Source organism: Papilio xuthus, unplaced genomic scaffold (assembly GCF_000836235.2).
Source record: "Papilio xuthus unplaced genomic scaffold, Pxut_1.1 DF828780.1, whole genome shotgun sequence".
NCBI classification, from domain to species: domain Eukaryota; kingdom Metazoa; phylum Arthropoda; class Insecta; order Lepidoptera; family Papilionidae; genus Papilio; species Papilio xuthus.
In genome coordinates this window covers 4,307,963-4,333,320 of record NW_013529869.1, presented here as the reverse complement: position 1 = coordinate 4,333,320, position 25,358 = coordinate 4,307,963, and the positions used below count along the sequence as shown (strand labels likewise).

General features: G+C 33.5%; 1 protein-coding gene across 1 annotated transcript in view; it reads left to right on the top strand.

Annotated features, from left to right (window-relative positions):
• LOC106128388 (uncharacterized) overlaps window positions 1–25,358 on the top strand; it is a 241,357-nt gene that overhangs the window by 125,108 nt on the left and 90,891 nt on the right. The window contains exon 4 of the mRNA XM_013326757.1: window positions 13,729–13,865. Within this exon, the coding sequence (XP_013182211.1) occupies window positions 13,729–13,865 (137 nt within the window). The remainder of the gene's footprint in view (window positions 1–13,728; window positions 13,866–25,358) is intronic.

Here is a 25,358-nt window from a genome sequence, read left to right as displayed (position 1 = left end):
TATACCTAATGTACCTACATTTCGGTAAAACAGAATAACATTCACGAAAGCCGAACGACTGGACAGTTGTGAACATAAATATGAAGAACTTCTTTCCTAATTTAACCAAAATAATCACCTATTTATAAAAGACGATACACTTTAATCGTAGTTTTCTGAAACCAAAAATCTGTATAGAACATATCGTCATCCCTCTCATTTTCTTTGACAAAAAAGAGCTAACATGTTTCATACAAGGATTTAGGTCTCGGAAACCAACGATAAATCATTTAAAACATCTTTTAAATTGAATACTCCTTATCATTGATTTCTATGAATGTTGCAAAATTGTTAAACTTACATTAAATTAATTGCCATTATTGTAACATATTACAATTGCAATGTACGTATAAACAATGTAATTTGAACAAAACGCAACGCCGCATTCGCTGCTACGATTAACTTAATTTCTCTGGGAATCCTTACAAGCTCGGGAGAATTATAACAGGACATAAAACGGGGAAATGTCAAAACATGGCTGTATAGAGAAAGCCAGTGTCATCCCCCGCGCACATTACTGCGCCCGTAACTCATTTAGCTGCGTCCTGCGAACTCAACAAGCTAATCGTGTTGTTGTAATGGTAAAAATGGCGACAGATGGTCGCTTCTAGTTATTATTGTTATTTGTTAACTAACGCAACTGCACACGCGGTAGTAATGTTATGTTTGAGAGCGAGCATGTTCATTTTTATTTGTAAAATTACAGTTGACCACAGTCTGATTGGAAATTTAATTTTAAACTTAGTCTGTTTGTAGTAAATTAAAACTGTAATTTATTTATCTTTTTAACATAATATTTCGAAAGGTAAGCATATATGTATGTCCATACAATTGTGACATTTAACTATTTTCTTTTTCGGAGTATCATCGGGATACTTTTACTGCTATGTTCATAGTTTAATTAACTTGTTAGGCTTGGCTCTAAACTCTGTCAATTACAATGTAATATGTAATAATATCTTTCCATAAATACTCTTCGGATATCCGTCTCGTATGAGCTTGATTAAAATTTTAATCTACCAAAAATTCCCCCTCGTCGTTCACACGGAATCTCTCTTATACAAAAGTTATCACGCACCGCGTTGCACAATCGTTCATCATCGGTGCACTTCCCTAAATGAGTCCGTCATCGCGTATATCATAGATCATATCACTTCTCGTCATCATCAATCAAACGAGACGTGCAGATATTAAAGCCCTTATCAACATTCTTATATTAAAGTGTTAATATTTTAGTGATTTCTTTGCTTTAGTCGACATAAGCTACATTATACAGCTGAGACTCATATAAAAACAAATTGATTTAGTGTACGTTGACCTGAAACAACAACTGCGAAATTTAGGCTTAAAGTAGCGTTATATTTTATGCAAAATATTTAAGTCAGTAATAGCTTAAAACTCTCTTTTAATCGCAAACACAACTATTTCGGTGTATCCCTTATTTGATTCTTATAATCGTGAGACCATAGTCAAAAGACGACATAACGCAAGCTTCTCCAAATTCAATAAAGATCCAACCGTAGTCGTCATTTTACTCTGTCTATATTATTTAGTTTCTCTTATAATTTAATAATAAACTGCGGCCTGCATTTTAAATTAAGTGTACACTTTCTGTTACATTTGTTTCTCCAATTCTCTGCAGTTGTAGCGTAACAAGATAAAACGTCGCGGCGGCGGGCGATGAATCGCATCGGCGTCGGCGTCGACGGAGCAGCCGCGACTACTTCCGGCACCGAGCGAGATTCAATATCCGATCCTATACTAGATTTACCATTCCTCTATTACCCACAACCCTAACTTTTGCATGAATCGATTTAAACAGTTTTATTCTATTACATTTATTTTATTACATGTGTTCGATGATGCGAAAAATATAGTAACTTTAGTATCTTTTGCCAACCCTACACAATAGGAATATCGCATGCTACATCTAATTGGTAATTGCAAACGCGCCGCGGCGAGATCAAAGCACTTCGAGTCCAATAAAATGTCACGAACTATCAGGGCCGTCGCTCGCAGATTACACACGTCAAATGCATTTAATTGCATTAGCCTATTGCTTTATCGGTTAGTCAGCAACCAATTAGCGGAGAGCTTAGCGGACGAACAATGTACAGATTAGAAATATTGATTAGTGTTCAATTTAAATAGTTAATATAATGTTCATTAAAATGTAACTGGTATTGATGATGCTAAATTGTCTGACTAATATAAATTTGAATGTTTATATGTATGGATGGATGCTAGTTAGAAGGTATATCCAGAGCGGCTGAATGAATCTCGATGAAATTTGGCATAGATGTAGAACATAGTTTGGAAGAACACATAGACTATTAGTTAAGTTTTTTAACCTCAATTTCATTCAATAACACTGTGATTTTTATGTATTAAAGTTAACTTGCACGGGGATTCAGCGAAAGCGAAAGAGTAAATACCGAGCGGACGGAGTCGTGGGCGTCAGCTAGTTTGTTATAAATACAAAATGACAAGTAAAAGTGATAAAACACAACTTATGAATATTAAGATGCTCGCATGTCCTTTTGCTTAAAATTTGTCAAAAGTTAAAAACGTTAGTTATTTTTTAGTTCGGTACATTGCATTGCGATCGAAAGTCGCGGTATTGAGTGACCGGCCGACTGGCCGCTCCATGCATCATGTATAAACCGATGAATTGCATTCGAACAAACGGAAGGGGTGCTTTTACCTCGCTGCTGCAAATATTGATTTATTGTGTTACATTTATTGCGGCGGCCGTTAGCTTTCCGTTTTATTCAGTTGCGGAAGAAACGTGCTCGGGAATGTATTTACTTAAATAAATCGCTTGATTCTCTCGAATTCAAGTTACCAAATTAATACGCAATTGAAGTGAAATTCGTCAAAATACCTGTAAGTAAAACTGTGAAGTAACTTTCGTGATAAAAATCTTCTGATAAGACTTCTGAATATGTTTATGATGAGCTATAAAATAGATTGTAAGAAAATTTAATCATCATCATCAGCTCACTATAGTGATGGATGCACACCTTTCGATGGGGACGTATACGTACCTCAAGCTAAGGGCGACTAGGCCATAGTCAACCACGCTGGCCCATTGCGGCTTGACTTCACGTGACTTTGAATTTCCACGCAGATACTCGTATGTGCAGGTTGCATCACGATATTTTCCTTCATCGTAAGAATATATGGTATGTCTAAATTGAATAAAGAGATTTCTCTGATATCCTGTAATCATATAAAACGACACAAGTGTCATTCAAGTTCCCCTTACGGTCACAATAACAATACAATCTTGTAACAATGCCGTTTCAGAAACAAATGGAAAAAAAACAAGCTTGACGCCATTTCGATGTCCAGTATGGTGCGCTTTTTTATTTAATTCCGCAAATCCACCCTTGTTTCTGTGTGGGGTAGTATGCTGATGTAATTTATAGACGGATAGCGTAAATACGATATAATAGTTAACAAAATATTGTACCTATTTTCATATTTTCCCGTCACTTAAATAAAACGAACACAAACTTTTTTATTGAGCATCGAATTTTTGTGAAAAAAAAATTAAACAAGACAGTGTTTGAAATACTTTTTACATGTAATACAGGCCGGTGACACATCTTTGTTGACTTGATAACTTTTTTATTAAAATCCCCACTGCACATTTACCTCTACTCTTAATGTTATGCAAATTATACGTTTTCTTAACAAAAAATTAAAAAAAAATGCTAATCGTGAAATCTCGTTCGTAGAAGAATACTCCCTGCTCTTGTGACTTTCATCTTAATATCGTAACACCAAGAAAATCAATACTTGACAACTGTCAGCTCCAACTGTTGATTTGACAATTATTAAATTAGTTATCCTGTTTGCAATTGCTTTTGTTCTTTCTTTTCACATTTCTTTTCATATTATTAAAAAGCAATTACTCTTAAACAAAATTCAATATTAAAAACAAGTTAGGCTTCCCTTTAATGTTTACGGATTTTTTTTTCGAAGTGTTTTTATACAATTGCGGAAAAAAGTGTTACGGAATTAACATAATTTGATTAATTTAAAGTGACACTTGGATTCCTGACTAGTATAGTAATAACACTCATCATGATAGTTATGTGGCAATGCTAACTGTCGACCGAGACTCCGTCCGTGCGAAATTAAAAAAAAAACTTAATTATCCTATGTGTTCTTCCAAGATATTCTCTACATCTATGCCAAATTTCAGCGAGATCTGTTGTACCGTTTTGGAGATATCTTCTAACAAACATCCATCCATTCAAACATTCGTATTTATAATATTAGTAAGAATCGCTTATAGTCCATACGTTACTTAAAAAGGTCAAATAATTTTTCATTATTCACGACTGTGCAAAGTAAAATTTACGTAACACACGTAAATGACTATGTGTTAATTTTATTTAAAACTAATTATATATTTCTAAATAACTCATTACATACTTTATTAAACAAAATAACTAACTAAATATAAATGCTTATTACAATGCTGGTAAATAAGTACACTTCAGAATAAAACTTTACCGAGTCGCCAAATAGTTTTCTTTCAGTTCCCTTCGCGACTTCCACGGCCTTATTTTACTTCCATTTCGTTTGAACTTGCTCACTTTGCACTTTTTATGTTCTCTGAGGAAAATAACGTTATATTTTCTTTTAATAGCTCCTTAGTTGTGCAGAACTGGAATAAGAATTTTATTATTTAAAAATGTGCTTGTTATTTACGTTGAAAGAACGCTAACATCTTTAACATTGTCTTTGTAGTGTTCTTTGTGTTCAGTGAGACATTAAGATTCATTATCACGGTATGTTACGAGATTTTAATAAGTAAATATGTTTTATGTAACAACCTTTTTAAGCTAGCATTTGAATATTGGAAATTTAGACCTAAACATATTTAAATTTGTATAAACCAACACAATAAATATACAGTTATCTCAGTCGTGGGGAATTAAAAAAAAAACTAAATGAGTACCCTATGTGTTCTTCCAGACTATGTACTACATCTATGCCAAATTGTAGTAAATAAACATCCATCCATCCATCTAAACATTTGCATTTATAATATTAGTACGATTAAAAATGTTCATATCACTAAAATGAGTAACTAATAATAAATATAAATCAATTCAATTTCCAATGTATTTGTATGATATTAAAGCGGACGACATGCAGAACTATCTGTCCGTCAGTCCGTGCATTAAATAGATATATTGATGACAGTTTTATGGACATTCGTTGCGTCAGATCGCCGCGGCGGGGCGCTGTACATTTATTTTGATTATCGCACGCGCGGCGTAAGATGAAAGGGTTGTAGCGAGGGTTTTTCTCTTTTTCCATACCAATACATCTATATATTTCAACGGTAATAAATCGGAAATTACAAGTAATAAATCAGATGTTTTTGCTTTATCTGAAAAATGTGAATGTATTTATTGGTTTTCGTACACGATACATCGGTAGTACAAAGTTTATTCATCTAGCAATAAGATAAATGTCTCTTTATCTTATGATATAAATAAAATGAATAATCATTGAGTTTCTAATTGTATAACTGGAAATTTCCTGACAAACAAAGACCCTTAGATTCACGCTAGGAGTTTCACGTTCGTTTTGATACAAATCATCAATTAGTTGTATAAAATCTAAACAGGGGGCGCTGTCGGCGCGATCGGATGACTCGTTAAAAACAACCAGCGGACCGTGGTGCCGTGGCCGGGCTTGTGGAAATCTCCACGTCCCCTGTTTTAGACGAACTCGAACTGGATTATGTAGCGATAGCAAATTAGTTTACGCTTCAATATTTGGAATTTCATATTGAAAGTTATATTCAGGTGAGTCTGTTATGTGCTGTCACTCATTTATATTTTCTTGACAGACGACATAGCCTGGTTAATTTGGTGGTAATAAAATTATTTTCTGGACTGCGTCGAAACATGTTATATTTTTAATAACAAAACAGTTATTTAACTATAATTAATTAGGAATTAACGTTACCTTAAAAATGCTCAATACAAACAGAATTATGAACTTCTGTTAGACAATGAATTGAATTCGCTACTAAAACTATTTGGCACGAGCTTCGAAATTTCAGGAGGATCTACAATTGTCTCAGTGCGACTGCGACTTGTGTAATGGTGGGCTATAAAACAAAACTTTACAAGAGACACGGAAACTGCATTGTGCAACTGCTAGGGGAATAACCTCAATTATGTTAACTAGTAATTTATTTCTATTACTTTATTACGTGTTTGTTATGTCCCAGTCTGGAGTTTTACGGCTTACCACACCACGTATACAGTCGTACCACACAACCGCCTCGCTTGCTTGTCGAGTGACATCTGTCAAAACTGACACATCACGTTGGCGCTTAGACAACCAAGACCATAGCCGATACTCTAGTATTTTTATTACCATAGAATCGCTTAAACATATTTATTGGCGTTGTAATTTTTGTGTTGATTTTAATTTAATATATTCTTGATATTTCTAACACATTTCTAATTATAATTTCAAATTTAATCAACAATATTCCCAAATAATTTTATATCATAATTCAACTTTAATTCTACGTATTTAATTTTGTTCAGAAATATCTCTAGTATTTTTCTGTAGTCTGTACTTGTTAGGATTATAACCCTCTGGACTTGGTCGTCTTAGTAAGTAGTGTTTTACCGACCTCTTCCCCACTAAGTCTGTGAGTATTCAACTAAGAAGGGATTTCTTACGCAAAGAAAGTGCTTTAAGTTTTTGGTATTGAATAATATATGTTTTTCGGATTTAAAGAATTCCAGAGTTGCATAACGAACTGTAAAAAAGACCTCATTTGTTTTTCCATTATTGGAAATGTTATAAGATTCCACTGCCTCTTCACTTTGTGTCAAAACATATTGTTATCTCCCTCTTTATCAAAGAACATGAGAAAGATAATTTTACAAATACAGATTAAACAACATTTTCTTATGTGATATATATTGGTAAAATATTTAATTATGGTTCAACACACATTAATACATCAAAGGCCCGCACTTCAATCCAGGGAACCGAAGGCTAGGGCCTTAATTTAACGATAATTGGTCCTTCGTTGATCCAATGAAGGGCTCTACCTCGTGCTGAGATGCGGTTTGTCCGTCCGTCCGTGTAATTTGCAATTCGGTTACACGAATTAGTTAAATTCTTCACATCAGTAAATCAAATTAATTATTATTAATATTATAAATGCGATATTAAGGTAGATGGATGTTTATTTAAAGATAACTGCAGAACGGCTGAACGAATCTGGATTAAATGTGGCATACATATAGAACATAATCTGGAAGAACACAAAGCCTACTAATTTTTTTTTATTCGCTATTTAATTATAAATAATAAGCAATTATTTTTGAATAATATTACTCGATGTAATGTTATTAATAATAGAACATTTCTTTTTAACACATTGACTTTTACGTAATTAACACTTTTTCCGAAATTAAATACGTATAAGAACTACTAGTGAATTTTGTAATTCAATTTGTCTTTACGTCTGTTATCGGGTAAAAGCGTCAAAGTGTATTAATAATATAGCCGTGAGTGTAAATCCTATTTAACCAGAATGCATCTGTTGCTAAATTTAATTTGGAAATGCATTTCAGTTGAATCTATGTGATATAATCTGATCGGATGTTTTAAATTTAACTAAGAAAAAAAAATTCGGCAATAATGTCAATACAACTTGTCTTTATTTTCAACTAGCGGTCGCTCAAGACTACGTCCGCGTGGAATTAAAAAAAAATAATTAGTAGCCTATGTGTTCTTCCAGACTATGTTCTATATGTATGCCGAATTTCATTTAGATTTCTTCAGCCATTCTAGATTTATCTTCAAACAACCGTACATCCATCCAACTAAACATTCGAATTTATAATATTAGTAAGATGTAGAGTACACCTTGTACTTGATCTATAAAATATTAAAAGGTCTTTCCTTAACAAGATTTGAGATTTACATGCAAGTATACTTTCGACAAATCACCTAAGGCTTCTTACACATTTACACTATAAAGTAACGTAGTATCGTCTTGTATTAGATTATATTAAGCTGATTAGGAAACAGAGGGTCACTAGTTCGATCCCGAACATACATAATTGTTTATTGAATTATTTATACCAATAATCCTTGGCAGGGAATCTGCAAGCTTTATATCAATGATGTTTTCGTGAGGGTGTACGCATGACTCACGTTTTTTTGGGGTAGACAGGATTAGATACGTGGAGATTTAATTGGAGATTTGATCTGTTCGGCAGCTGGCTTTTTAGGGGTGTTAATACCTTATAAGGTATTGATTTATTATTCTCTCAATTATATTTAAAAATTTTAATATAACATGATTTGTAATATTTCAACTTGACCGTTATCGAGTGCTGAAATATTTTATTCATTAGTATTTCTAGTTTTTTCAAAATTTTATTATCGAACTGAGTAACATCTCGGTAAAAAATGGCATAAATGCCTAAGGATTTTTTGTCTTTCCTTTACTAAATTATATGTTGAACTGCACAACACACGAGTCAATCAATAGGCAGTAATCATACAAAATAACTGAATCAACCTCAATTTGATATTAAGCGTATAGAAAAATATGTAAATGCGTTTTCGTTGACATTGAACGCAATAAACGCAGCTAAGCGCCCCTGCAACTAATTTGCTGGCAAAAAAGCAGGCGCGTGCCTGTCACGTGTCATCGTTTCGACCAATCGCAAGTCATTGTTTTGGCAATGACGTCATCAGAGGGAATGATATATTGACAAAGCTAAAGTCTTGTGTGTTCCTTATATCCTAATACGAAATTACTAATTATTTTTTTAAAAGTAAATTGATTGTCAATTCGACCAATTTCCCAGAGGTTTTTTTTAACTTTTTGATCGAAAATCTAAAGATATTTTACTTCGTTAAGATATCGTGTTTGGATTTATTCAATGACTTTAAATTTGAGAATGCTCTCTCACAAACAGGGAGTAGGATACAAACGGGGTTGATTTGCGATATTTGCCAAATATTTGTATATAAACTATTTGTGTATCCGCCCCCTGTACAAAGCGCCCTTTGCACCCTCATTTTAATACCTAACGCCTAAGCAAACTCGGATAGTACCTAAGTACAGGGATGTTGTCAATAAGGAATGTTTGTCAAAGAATTAGGAGGGTGTAGGGTACCCTGAGAAAATTTGTGGTTGACATTAAAAAAAATCATCAAAAAGGCAAGAAAAAACTTAAACAAATTAAAAAAAAATCGTCTTCTACTCCTATCTTATCTTATTTCTTACTAATATTATAAATGCGAATATTTGGATGGATGGATGAATGGATGGAACTTATGGAATAATGTTAGAAGGTATCACCAGAATGGTTCAACGGATCTCGATGAAATTTGGCACAGAAGTAGAAAATAGCATGGAAGAACACATAAGCTACTAAGTTTTTTTTTAATACCGGGTAGTAGGGGTCGCGGGCGAAAGCTAGTTATGTTGAACAAAGGGATCTAGATAAATTAATTTATGACAAGAAACTTTCGTAGTGAGATTTTACAAGCAATGTTCTCACCACAAAACTCTCCAATAAAAACGTGTAATAAAAGTTGTAAATTAAGCATTAAGAAATCAAACCGTTATTTTAAAGCTGATGTATCGGTTTGTTTATTAAAATAGAGATTCATCTCTTTTTTCACGAGGAAATGAGACGATCAGTCAACGTCGTGTCCGCTCTGAGCCGGTCCCTACTCGCTGACAACTCACAGATATTTTTAACGTCTTAATATATATTTGTTTACGTAGGGACTTATGATGGAAATTAAATATGCTTAATTTTGTTACCATAGATCGTGTAGTCTAGAGTTTAAAAAAAAAGTTGAAAGCAAAAATATGTTATATTATTGTAGTAAATTTTAAGCGAGATTATGTATACAAAAAATAGAAAAACAATTCGCTAAATGTCATTACATAAAGACAAATGAAAAAATACAGGCCGTATAAAAAAGGAATAAACCCACAAAGAGGTATCGTGTAAAGAGTTTCTACGTTTTAAAAATGTTTATTTCTAAGTACTTGAGAATATACGTACATTTCCCAATGAGACTGGTCTCTCTGATTGATCGCCAGTGCAGAAATGAGCTCCTGAGTAGTTGTTACATTTCGCAAAAGAGACTTCTCTCAATACATCCGATACTGTACAGACCTTTTTTTTCCTTTTTACTGAGGAAGATAAAGCGATCCTGCTTTGACTAGTAAATAAATTGTTCAGAATTTTATTACAACGTTATTTTTCTATTTTAAAAAAGTACAAGAAAATAGATGGTTCGGTTCACCTGTAGTGGACCTTCTCTTATGTGTAATGTTCGTAATAATGTTACTTAGTAATAAAGTAATTAAAGTTAAATTAGCCAGAAATTTTGTCTCTAAGTTAGAGGTTTCTTTCGCATATTAAATATTCTTAGAGGAATTACTTGTTAGTAAATTTCTGGAATCAAATAACAAAAAATTACATGCACTTTGTCCACTCTTGTTTCTTTAGTACTGCGCATTACAGAGTGAGATCAAATATTTACCCTGGTGGACTCAAGGGCGCGCCACACTCCCCTGTCACTTATGTCAACTTGACAGTTGACAAGTTGACAGGTGTGAAGAATTGGGCGTAATGTGACAGTCGCGAGGAGAAAGCTTATCGGAATAAACGGAAGTTAATCTGCGAATGCGTGTAAAATTTGCTGGAAGAAAGCTACTTTTGCATTTAAATGGCTATGTTCGAGATACTTGTGTTGCCATCTTACTTTTATTAAAAATTTTAAAAATAAAAATAATATTAAAATTTTAAAGCAGAATAGCATATCTAGTAAATCTATAATGCTATATGCATTGTATGTATGCAGTATCAGTTTTTATTTTGTAACGAATGCCTGAAAATTTTTCCAACAAAAAAAAATTAAATAAAGTACTCGTATTTCAAATAAGTCAGCATATTGATGTGTATGCGTGAAGTGAAACAAGCTCTTCCCACCCTCTTAACAATAAAAGGCGCGATGAATCTTGACATTTGTACGATAAGTGTTTGTTTAGTGCGTGTAGCACACGAGTGACTATTTAAGATACTAATTTCCCAGTAAAACTCAAAATAGTTCATCTCGAGGAGGCGACCGCGTGCCGCGTCCTGGGACTATTTTAGAATGCATAAGGCTGTGGACACACTGAAATAATAGTAGCTATTTTTCTGTTACTAAGCTTAATATATAGCTACATATAATATTCATGATTTAAATCTATCTATTAATAATTTTAACATATTCAAAAATAAACGTTGTCTGTACTGTAATTTAGGTTTATTTTGCGTCAAAGTATAGTTCAAAACCTTCTTCTAATATAATATAAAAGTATTTAGTAATTCATTTCAAGGCCCCAATATATTAATTTCAAGTTTTTTGAGCTTTTTGCTGATAAATTCAGGTATAAACTTAAATTGAACTTGGATTTAAAAATGAAAACTTTGTGTACACCTGCCCTAACCATACTCTAAGATAATATCTGATTGTCGCTTGTTTGTTTCCTGTCTTAAATTAGCCGCTCTGAAGAGACATTCGTTCCTTTTATATTGCTCTAACTAAATATTACTGTCATTTAAACTTAATGAAACATATTTATAGGGCAATTAACTTAAAACGCTTATGATAATTCGCTCCGAGTCTATGTTTATAATTATAAATAGTAACTGTCTCAGAGAACGATTACGCTTTGAAATAATAAACAACTGTGAAACATTGTCTTAAAATCAACAGACATTTTTTTTATATCACAAGGTGGCAAACATGCGAGCGGCCACCTGAAATCGCCGAAATAGCGAAGTGACATAGACGTTTGCATTGCATATGCATATGCGTTGCCTACCTTTAATCGACGGAGGAGCGGATGCACAGAAAGAAAATATTTTCCCTTTCCATGCATCCGCTCATTCGAAAAGTCCACTTCCACTTCCCATACTTTACTTATAAGAAAAGGGTGGGAAGGGAAATAGGACTAGATTAGGCCTCCGGGACACACACTCACCAAACGCGGAATTACTTCCACTTCACGCCTGTCTTCTGTGTGGTCGTGGTATTTCACCGGGCGAGCTGGGCCAATTCGTGCGAAGGTGTTAAAGCGGGCTCTGCCACTGTTAAAAATAAATTAGTTGTCTTTTACGGAAAAAAATAATTAAATCTTTTATAATTTTAAATTAAACCATGAGATCTGTAGCATTTAATACTGCTAAGTTTTAAATAAGTCCAAATTTCGAGTCCAAGTTGGTTGAGCTCCGCACCGGCCACCAGTCTGCCTTCCGCATGGACTGGAGGCGGCAAGATACGGCCAAGACTAATTTTCAATTAAAACTTCATCAAACTTCAGACCAGATACCGGAACTTAAGCGTATGGTCCAAGTTAAAAAATGATAGCGTTTTTGTAACTTCATTAAAAATACTGATGAAAGTTTTAATTGATAAAAATGTATATTAAGAAACTGTTTTAATTGTCTTATTTAAAATTTTCTTATTATATAAAAAAATCTTACACAAAAAGTAAAATTCACGATGTAAATAAATAAAACACATTTTGTCTAGTTTCAAGAAAGAAAAAAATAATTATCTATCAATACACGTTGGGTCAGAAATATAAGTTTATTTGCGCAATCATGATTTACGTATAACCTACAAAGTCCATAAAAGGAATATTACTAAAATGTGTAACCGCCAATATCTAGTTAATTATACCAGCGTGTAAGATTAAATGTTCGCTAACCTTGCAAAAACTGCAGGTAGCCATCGCCGTTACAGCTTTCGTATTAATTGTTTATTTTCAAATTAACTCAGGCCCAAGGATTGGACGGAAATTTGCTGCTTAATTATTAATTTCTATGTGGTCAGCGTCTACTACGACTAGAAATATGTTTTCACTTATCAAAAGGAAACTTTTTTTAGTGCCCGTTTAGTAGATGGTATTTAGTCTATGTAGCTTCGTTGTCATGTTCTTTTTGTTTAATAATTCAAAATAAAAAAATAAAATAAAAATTCATACACAATTCAAGCGTAAGCATTTGGGCATGGTTTAAATGAAAGTGTAACTTTTTATGAATAAATACATCACTTAAAAAACAGTCTTTTATTTCTTCAATACTTAGTAAGTTTTCCTTAAATTAAACCGGCATAAACAATATTAAACCAGTAGGAATCATCCGACCTTGTGAAGCATGACGTTTTTTTTATATAATCTTAGTTAAAAATTACAAGAGGATCATAAAGCGAATACAATATAACCTTTTATAAAGACGTTACATACGAGATGTTCGAGAGGCTCTCCACACGTCCCCTGCAGCTGAGTTCCGTATGATACAAGTGACGTCACAAGTGTCCTCCACCAAATTGGATTTTTATACGATGCAACGGTACAAAGCAACACTTTACAGAAATACGCCCTGCCTTTAGTTTATTTGATAGCGATCGTTTAAAGGTTCTAATTTGTACCAAATCTGTAAAAACTTAAGAACTAATTTTCATAATTCACTACCAAAATTAACTTGTATCTCCTGTAACAAGTCGGTAGATAACAATGTAACGATCATATTACGCCATTGTCATTTAATTTGATTTTAAATCGATTACTATTTTATTAAGCGTATGTTTTTTTTGCAGCGTGAGGGAGCGGCGCGCAGCGATGCGGAGCGCGAGAGGCGCGCGCGCGGCGACTGGGAGGCGCGGGCGCGCGGCGCCGAAGAGGATGCGGCGCGGCTCGCCGGCAAGCTGCACGCCGCGCAACGAGAGATCGCCAGGTAAAGTACCTCACACACGTATCATGCAGGCTACTCTAGGCTGACTCTTAGAAATAAAAACAAATTACATAAACTAAAAGTCGTACAAATATTACAAGTTAGCAGCCAGTCTTCAAGACTGAAGAGGCACTGGAAGAAGAAGAAAAGTCGTGTTATAAAAAAAAACTTTCAAACCTAATTCTCGAGTATGACTTATTTACCTGGCAAGATAGAAAGAAGGTCACCAAATTTCCTTGTATATTAGCTTAGAACTTTTTACATAAACAGGACAAGGATCACATGAATAGTTATAACAGCATAAATCTCTTGAAAATCACTAGTTACAAGGCAAGGGCTATACAAGGCTCGTTAAAACTTCGTTGGAGTAATTACTTCATGTAATCAGTATTGGTAACTCGACACCACATCGGCGTAAAACACTGAAGCCGGTGCGATATCGAATAACATTCGATTATCGACAAGTATTGATGTCGTATCGATACGGTGTCGATAATCGAATGTTACGGGTCGATTTAATTTAATACCAACCATAAAATCACTATTTACAATTGACTTTAAAAATTACACTGTTAAGAAGCTGTCCCGAGAGCCTTTTAATATTTTTTCCTCGATTAAAACTTTTAAGAAATAAAATAAAAGAAAATAAAATCGATACATTTACGATAATCGATTACAAAATCAACATACCAAAGAACAATATGTATGAATAAAATTTTACTTAACACTGCGCAACGCAAGTCTTTATACTGATCTTTAGCTCCATATTAATTTCGTATATTCATCCTTCATACAATGCTACAGGGAACTGAACCTAAACCTACCGCCCGATGAATAGTACTTGACTGGAATTGTAATTACTAATTTTTCATGAAAGATAAAACATACAACTATGGTTTAATTTCTGCTCAGAGAAATGTTATTCAGAATTAAACGGAATAGATGATTTAAGACTCACAGCTTGATCTAAATTTAATTTTATTGGCTTAGGATTAAAATCGTTGGTACTTTTCATGTCTATAACAAATAATTGTCAGTTTTAACACAAATGAAAAGATAATTTTACCATTTTTTCATACAGAATACTAGTGAGATAAAATACAATATTCCATTATTGAAAAAATCCTTCGAAATCGATACTGCAAACAGTACAAACAGAATTTCATTTGAAATCGACGGACACTGGCTTTTGCGAAAAACTGTATTATTTGCAGTAGAGAACTTAAAAAAAAATTGAGTGAACACTGGCACAAACAAATACATCGCAAGCGTAGATAAAAAAAATGTTTATTGGACGAATCGGGAAGCGTTCTCTGCCTGTAGTGTGCTGGAGTGTTCACCGCGAGAACAGGCGCTGTGTTTTTTCTACCGAAATAATCTCTTTATTGCGCCCTCGGAAATATTTTGACGAATAGAATTTATCCTCAGCTTTATAGAGGTCGATGGGGATGCCCCGACAGATGTAGAAATTCCCATGCCACATGATTGACACCGGATATCGTGTAGTTAAACGGTTTTGTTATTTCGAGATAATGATGTTGAGAAAAGCAACTCTTTTATGTGTTTTGTATCTACAAGTGATTTTTTTAAATTTTCTGAATAGTTTTATTAGTGACAACACATTGTACTAGGATTATAAGTGATTTTATTGTGAAAATTGGCAGAATGCTAGTTAAAAAAATCAATTAAAAGTTATCTAGGACTTGAGCAAATTGGGTCGAAGGTATATCGCTTGGCGTGCCGTAAATCTTGAAGTTAGCGAAAAGTTACGGCCCAGCGGCCAATCGGGAGGGCGCTTATCGGCGTGATGCCGGCCGATCGCATGGAATCGAAGGCGACTTCGTTAATTATCGAGCCAGGCTGCTATAACCATGGATCATTATTTTAAAATAACTGCCGATATTCGCACTACCAACTTCCGATTTAAAGAATTAAATGTTATGCAGTATACTTCTGGGAGTTATTTAGTACATCAGCCGTTTTATTGCTAGAACAAGACAATAATCAACAGAGGACTTTACTTCTGAACTTCATGTATTCAAACAGTAAATCGGTGTAAAAAAATGTACAAGACTCTTTTGACTAAAGACTAACACAAAACAAAAAACTTTATCCTCAATTCATCATAAAAAAAAAAACAAAAAATGTATTAACTTAGAAACTCTTACTTCGCTGGACAACGACCTGTCGATGTATTCTAGAACTATCGATCCCATATCCTATTTGACGTCTGCAAACATTTCACGTCGCACCATCAATATTCATAAAGCCCCGACAACAATCGATTCTTGGCTCCGATATCGAGTATTTGTTAAATTAAACGACATACAAATTAGATCAAGAGGGGCCGCTATTCTGATTTTATGGCGGGTACATGGTTGCTACATCTCCCATTGACATTAAATTTATATAATGTCATTTATAATTATAGAAAAAGCGTTGAAAATATGCATTTATAACATTGTTTTGACAACATTTTTTTAGTATGTCACATCAGATTCTCCAAAATAGGAAAGTGGCTGTTGCCAGTCGACATCCGCATATGCAGATGCGTTGCATATTTTTAATGCACGGGACGCGCAGACAGAGGATATTTCCCCTGCCTATTCGTCCCACTTCCTTATCCCATCCTTTCCTTTTACGAATGGAATGTAAATCTTTACCATTTACCAGTAAAAATAAAAATGTTTAAAGAAGCTAATCATGTAATGACATTTGTATAGTTTTATTAATGAATATTCAACTTACGTTTAGAAGGAGTATAGATCCCATAACTTTTAACGATAATATAACAATATATTATATAATATATACAAACAGATAGAAGTTATATTTAACCATGAACTTGCACTAGCAGATCCCGACCTAATCCACGCTTAGCTATTTACGGGTCCCCCACGCTCGTAAAACTTATAAATAATAAGCGGGTGGCAGTAAAAGTCGCGGTATGGGGTAGTGTAGCACCGGGGATGGATATCTGTGCATTGCCTCACGAAATGTTCATAGGGTTGGTAAAGTACATTTTTCATGTATAGAAAATCGTAAGATTATACCGGTATTCAATAAAATATAACAGTTCGATTTAAAAAAAAAAAACTATTTATTATGAATACACAACTATAACAATAAACTACGAAACGTAAAATCTCCAGATAATACAAAACTCTTTTGTAGCATTAAAACAGAAGAAGCTCGAAAAACAAAAAAAATTAAACTCGATACATCAATAATATGTCTCCACGCAAACAAAACAGAAGTGCGATTTAACAGACTGATAGCGCCATCTATGTTTTTCATTATTAAATACTGAACTGCAATTAAACACTTTTTTAAATGCTAGAGATATATTAGTCCCGGTTATATTATCTGTGATTTTTAAGTTACCAATGCGAAATAAATTCTTTACCTCATTGTATTTGGTTTGCATTACGTATGAATACAAGTTTAGTACCAACCTTTAAAACTAAATTAAACGTTATTGTAAACCTAAACAGTTGATAACTTTATTCTTGTTTTATATTAAGTTATCGTAAAGATACTAAAAATATATTGAAACGGCAAACAAACAGTAACATTCTTAATTAAAATCTATTGTATGTTATATACTGTATCGGCTGTCAGTTAAAACATTTCAAAGGAAGACCCGCGCGCCACCACTCAACTAAAAATAATAAGACATTTGATATTTTCTTTCAGTACCCCACCACCCACTTTTACACCCTTTAAAGTGGGGTGACGAAATTTAATATCTTGGAAAGTATGGAAAACCATTATACTGTTTTGATTTTTGTGTAAATATTATACTTAATAATTTCTATTTAATAAAATATTTTCTGAAGTTATTTAATAATCCTGTTGAGTTAATTGAAAAGATATTTATTTCACCACAGTTAATATTGTCTGGTGAAAAGTACTGTTGGTTCAAAAATTGACATTTTAACTTTCAACACAATGTCACAAATTGACAGTCGGGTCCGATCGAGGATTTCCAACGCTTTGGAAAAATGATTGAAGTAAATGTCAGATTTTATGTGAAACGTAGAATTTATGATACCAAAGCTTCTAATAATTTAAAACTTTGCCTGCAATATTATTTATATTCAAATTCATATCGATATTTAAAAAAGTAATTTTCATACTATCTCTAATAAACAAAAAAGACGTACGTAATTACATCAAGTCTCGAACACGTCACCAAACTTCCACCAATAAAAATTTAACTACACCCAAATTAACGAGTGACGTGTACGCGATCCGACACGACGACGTAACGACGTCGACCCCCCGGCTGCGTTCTGTAATTGTCTGTTTTATTTGTAAGTCGACACCACCCGCCAACCCCCAAATTATTACGACGGAACATAATACTACGACATATAATACGGAACACCGAATGACCGAACACTTGAAAAAATACAGTAAGTTGTTGAACAAATAAAAACACTGACGCAAGTTTCACACGAGAGCAGCACAGTAACACAGAACAGGAGATAGGACAGTACTAGTAAAACCTAACTATTGCCCACGTGTGAAACTAACACAATAGCAAGTTCTCTCAAAATCTTCAGTTTACTTCCGTACAAGTTCGTATCAATCTGAATAACAACAAAATGTTACTAATATTATAAATACAAATGTTTGTATGGATGGATGGATTAATGGAAGTTTGTTTGAAGGTATCTCCGGAACAGCTGAACGGATCCTGTTGAAATTTGGCATACATATAGAACGTACTCTGGAAGAATACATATGCTACCAATTAAGTTTTTTTTTAAGTCCGATCAGACGGAGTCGCTGGCGACAACTACAACATATTTTGTACCACGCTATCTAAAGTGTAAAAAAATCATTGTTTTCATACTTTAATAATATAACAAACGGAAACCAATATTATCTTTAAACCGTTACATTAAATTACTGCTTAAAATAGATTGGAAACATTAACCAAACATCGACCTTTTAAGTAACTCTAAGAAACCGTACATTACCATTAAGATTATGAGTTAAAGAAACATAATACACATCGATCTATGAATAATTTTTAACGTAAAACTATTTTTATGCGTCGAACCGAACGTTGAAAGTTTTTAATTGTGTTAAATTTATTCAAAGAATGTTTTGAGAAACATCATTATTTAAATACTAATTATGAAAAAAAAACTGTATAATTACTACATGTGTTTCCAGACTATGTTCTACATCTGTGCCAAATTTCATTGAGATCCGTTAAGTCGTTCTAGAGATATCTTCTAACAAACATACATCCAAACATTCGCATTTATAATATTTGTAAAATAATTATTTCAGACTGATTGTTTTATTTTTAAGGTATAGTTTAAGAGTATGTTATTTCTTATATATATATTTTTATTTATTTATTTACTTAAGCTTTGTACACAATTTAAAGTTTGTAACATTACATGGAAATACAGTGATGTACAGGTGAGCTTAACTCTCAAAGAGTTCTCTTACAGCTAACCTTACGATACAGAGAGGATGTATAGTGGGTAATATTATAACAATATTTTTCATCAGAAAAGTAATTACATTATTATCATTTTGTAAAAAAAAATATGAAATAACACAAAAATTAAGCATTTTTAGGGTTCCGTACCTCATAGGAAAAAAACGGAACCCTTATATGATCACTTTGTTGTCCGATTAATTAACGATAGGTTAAAGATAAATAAAGTTTGATGACGTCATGCATATTAAATTTTCACTCAATAGTTAAAGATAAACATAGGGATGCTGCCCCAATTTCCTCTGTGTTTATTTTGAAGGTCTGTTACACCGACCATAGTCGGGACAGAAATCGATTTTCATTAGTATTTTGCTTACTAATTAAAATATTTTCTTTTAATTATAGCATCTCGTCATAAACGAAATATCCCACGCGCAATATAGTTAATTAAAGAATAGTGCAAAGAAATACCGAGTTTTCTAATATTAATTAACTTATAACTAGCTGTCGCCCGCGGCTCCGTCCGCGCGGAATTAAAAAAAAACTATTGGTCGCAGCGTAATTTTATATAGCTTAAAGCCTCTATAAATGGACTATCCAAAAACAAAAGAATTTTTCAATTTGGACCAGTAGTTCCTGAGATTAGCGCGTTTAAACAAACAAACTCTTCCGCTTTATAATATTAGTATAGATGTAGCTAAGAGATGTATACTATATAACTACTAGCTGTCGCCCGCGACTCCATCCGCGCGGGATTAAAAATAGATGTTGGCCGATTCTATGACCTACTCAATAAGCTCACAAAATTTCATGACAATCGGTCAAGCCGTTTCGGAGGAGTATGGGAACGAAAATTGTGACACGAGAATTTTATATATAAGATGTAGATACGTCGAAAAATAAGATCAATTTTTGTCAAAATGTTCTTAGTTTTCTTTTTGTTATAGCTTTATTTTAAAGCAAAAAAACTTGGCAGATCTCTAGTGTAAAGGAAAGATATTTAACCGCACGTAATTACGGACAAAAAATAAAAAAAACCTTTATTAACAAAATTGCAGAAAAAAAGCATAGTTGGAAGTACAATGCAAACACCCGGAGTCTTGACAATGAAAATTAAACAGCAAATACCTCCATCTTTGTCACATCTGTTTTACAACATAAATTTGCAGTTCTTAAAATACTTAAAGTCCGATATTGAACCTTAATGCATTAAAAAAAAGGGTTATAAAACTCTTGAAAGTAGTTCTGAAGCTTATGGGGTTTTTTGTTGGAAGTTCTACGTTGCTTCCATTCGTCTTGTTTGCTCGTATGGGGTCGCAATTAGCCGGGAGTAAATGATGGAGGCTTTCATATTTAACCTTTCTTCGAGTAGCGCAATCAATTAGTTCGCTTGTCGTTTTTGGCAACCTTCTGTCTGTTTTTATGATATCTTTGTAAAAAAAACAACTTATTACAGTAGTGAAAAAAAAAACAGATTAAACATTTGTCATAAAATGTAGTACATGTTTTATAATTTGTCATTTTGTCGATGGATCTAATTTATTTTTAATTTTGTTTTTAATCGATATGTATTTAATAGCTAAAGATTATCGATTTTATATAGAGTTTAGGTTTAATTGGTTGATTTTAAAACAGTCTATTTTAACCTAATACCAACCTAACGAAAATATAAATACGTCGTAAGCACGATAACCAACCCCCGCGTTGCAACTTGCAGGGGTGGCAAACATTTGCATACAATACTCTCGAACAATTTAAATTTAAACGGATTTTCGGTATATATAAACCAGCAGCCATTTTGATTTTTGTTTTTCCTTTAAAAAAGTTTTAACCACCAGGGGAGTATTACCTTTACAAATTCGCTAGAAAATATTCATAAGTTTTCACCCTTCGTAATAAGATTATACAGATTGGGAAATGTCTTTGGCATAAATCAATTTACTATACTATTACTTACGAAACATAAATCAATGAAATTAAATTCATTTCTTTAGAACGACCATATTACGTTCTCAATTTAATTTAATGTGACCGTCTCAACCATTCATCCGACTACGTTTAAAGAATACAAGCAACGATAGTATGTTACTTACAAACTAATACAGTTATGCTACATTAACGTAGATTCCTTATAAAAGAACATAATCATAAATCCTTTAACATCCTGTATTACGTAAACTTTATCTTTGTTTCTGTTGAGCAAAAAAAACATTAAACCAAATTTAGTAAATTTGTTCCTGTATGTAATTCATTTTGTGTAAGGTTAAATCGAAGGACGCAACGTGCCACCTGATCACAGAGATCGGAGTAGAGTAGATAATATATAGAGAGATGTTCCTTCATTTGTATTCGGCAGACGCCGCGCCCCGACCTACCCTGTTTATGTACTATCGATCCTTCTAGACCACCTTTTTATACGCTTTCACTGTTTGACCTTCGAGAAGAAAGTGAACTTTGCTTTTATAAGCTGTATTTTGATTCTGGATTCACTTTAAATATAACAGTACATATACGTATTCTTACATGCATTACATTAATTGTATTCACGCAGTAAACTTTTAAGATAAATCTTTAATACATTTTGATTAATATAAATACTGTGTTCATGTCTAACTAGCTGTCGCCCGCGACTACGTCCGCGCAGAATTGGAAAATAGGATTTAATTAGTAGCCTATTTAGTAGTAGGACTATATATATGCAAAATATTCTGGGATACTTTCTAATAAACATCCATTCATCCATCCATACAACCAAACATTCGTATTCTTAATACTAGTAAGATTAATAAACAAGATAAGGTCAAGATTTTCAGACACTTGTTTCAGAGTCTTGTTTCTATTTGAAATCCTTGTTAAGGTACTTTTTGACATTATTACCAAAAGATATATATATTAGATTGTATGTAAAAGATACGGTTGGTTTGAATTCTAGCACTATTAATAATACGTAGAGGCTCCTTATATCAATGGTGAATGGCAGTTAATATAACATCTGTTCCGAGATTTACTGCCTGTTATATGATTTGGCTTCATCTTATGTCGCATGTCTGACCCAAATTACTTTTAGACTGTTGTTGACAAAGCTGTAATTATCGAGGAGTTAATCCGACTCAATAAGGTTGAAAGTTCGAAACCGAAGTAACTTGTCTTGTCTTTTTTTTATTTTACACCATATTGCAGAACTACGATTAAAACAATTTAAGGATGCAAAAGAGTCATTAAAATAAATTTACCAGGCGAGCATAAATCTTAGAGTCTCTAAATGCTGCCAAACATTCCCGAACGAAGTCCAGACTTGGCAGATTTACAAGACTGCCTTTTAAAGAGGACCTAAACAATGGTTGTGCGGTTTTCTGTAGCATACAACTACCAGGCAGTCATAACACTCCGGGTCTCATGTCTAGAGATTGCAGTGCCTCTTGAATCACGCCTGTCACTCAGTATGATATTTTTTCTTTCTTACGCGACAAAAGTACGAAAATGTCGGCCCACTGGTCCAGACTTCTGCGTTCCTTGTGCACGCTTTCAAGTAATAAACTGTAGTGTACTCAAGCTTATTTTTAATTTTTTATAGTTTGTTTTCTTACAAAAATTCTTACAAATGATTTATGGTTATTGCGGCGCAATACTTTCCACATACTTTAACCTAAACCTAAGTGAATATCGTACAAAATAATCGAAATTTAGTTTTCTAATGGTCTTTTAAATTGAAAATAGCAAAAGATTCGATTTTACTTCTACCATATTGGTTGAAAAGTTTCAAGTCATCTGGCGAGCAATTTTCTCTTCGTCCGGGAACGAAGGGACGTAAACCAATAAAGCTGGAACCGTTTTAATCTGGCTCAGGTTGGTCTCGCAACGGCATTATCCCGGGGTAGCTCGGAGTAGCGGGTTCGATGCCATTAGCCTTAGCAAAGAAGTCGTCCGCGCGTTTGGGGCGAAGATTATTCCGGATTTTCTCCCATTTCGCATTGTCAATGAATACTTTTGTAAGGAAAGTTTTTTATTTATATCACTTTGCTTTATCGTATTGACAAATTGATTTCTTTTAATTGCTTTTTAATTGTGATTATTCAGTGAGGTTCACCCGTATGTTCTATATTAACCAAATAAAACTAGACTTGAATTAAGTCTGCTACAACGATCTAATTCTTGATCGAAGGACTCATCAGTAATGCTTAATAATCGATGATTAGAGTTATTGTTATAACCATTTAAAGCGCAGACGACTAAAACAAATGTAAAACAAAAGATGAAAATGAAAGGAAAATTAAATGTAAACATTTGAATGGCGCCAACGACGCTCATCACGGACTCGCTTATCTCTTGAATGAACGAATGACAGAGTGAATGATAATGAGCGGCAGGAATGAGACAAGGAATGAAAGGCGCGGGAGGCAGGAATAATATTAGGAGGCGCTGCGCCACACCGTCTTACGTGACATTCCTGTGAAAAGCATTATGCCGCATTGTTTTTGTTTTTCTGAATTTGAAATATGCATTTTTTTGGTTTGTCATCGTTCTTTTGTTTATTTGCCAATTACTCGATGTGTTTTAAACATTGTATCCTGTAGTAATACGTAGTATAATTTCGCAAAAATTGTTTAAGTATTATGCTCTATAATACGATTAACAAAAATTAAAAATATCAGTGCTAAATAATGTAGGAAGCAATTCAAAAAAAAAATATCCTGCATTGTTGTTACAAAATGAGAACGAAACAGAAAGACGAATGTATCTTTGAAAACTCATTGTTTCCTGAAAAGTTGTTTTCCATTTCACGAATCCGTCTAAACTTGTAAGCAAATAAAACAATCCAAAACCTGACGTATTACAATGCACCCTCCGCCTACCCTCAAGAAATCAGGGTGCATTCCTCCCCTACTTCCTTGAGAGATATATGATTTTAATAATCGCCAAGATTACGATAGGAAGGGCCACGTCGGATTCTTTCAAGTGTCCCTCTGAGAGGTCTGTCAGCCCTGAGAAATTGTCCCCGTACCTATTTCATTTGTGATGATTTTCACTTGATATATGAGAGAAGCGTCTTCAAAATGGAACGTCTTAGGTTCAGGAATTTTTGGGTATTTGCTTATTGTCAATAGGTATTGTTTTGTGTTTTTCATCAATTTCGGTTAGTTTTAAAATGTGTATTTTAACATAATTTTATCATAAAAATTTATTTTTTTATTTTTATGAAAATAAATAATTAAGGGCAATTTAATTAACCATTTAATGAAAGTTAGGCCTGTTTCCGCAACGTCACATTTTGACATCTCAACTAATTGCGCGCGTTAATCTCACATCTTTCAAGATGGCGTTTACAAGATGGCGGCAAAAACGGCGCGACTGACAGCGCTTTATTAGTAGTGCAACCGGTGCAGTGGTTCCTTAATAAACGACTACAGGGACGTTATTAGTCTGGAAGTCTCGCCTTGGGGTTTTCATGGCTTTTTTTATAATTGACAATTTGCAGTGAGAAATCTAATCATAGAGTTCCTTGATTGAATAGCAATAGCTAGACCAATCAGTTGAATGCCATGGGTTTCTGAGTCCATATTCCCCATTTCAAAAGTATCGTTATCTTTGTTTTTTCAACGATGAAAGACAGGGATGACCACATTTTTTATTCAATGATTATGGTGTCAATATTTTAATTAATTGATAGAAATTTATAAAATTAAAAAAAAACGTAACTTTTATGGAGGTTTCACACTCTTTATGCGTGGAAATAAGTACTTGAATATTAATTTAAAACGGCAAGCGTGCTTTTGATATTTAGATCTGTAAAATGAAAACCGTCCGGCGTTAAATAATTAACTTGATACAAACAACACAGAGATATGTTCGTGAAATATGAATTACAGGCAAGTCTGGCAGAGCGTGATGAAATTAGCGCGACGATGCGGACGCAGACTGGTGGATAAATTAGTTTAGCAGTAACACTGCTAGACTGCTTCTGTTCAAACCGCAATGTTTATTATTACGAGATAATAACTTTACAACTATAATAAAAAATATAGAACTAGTTT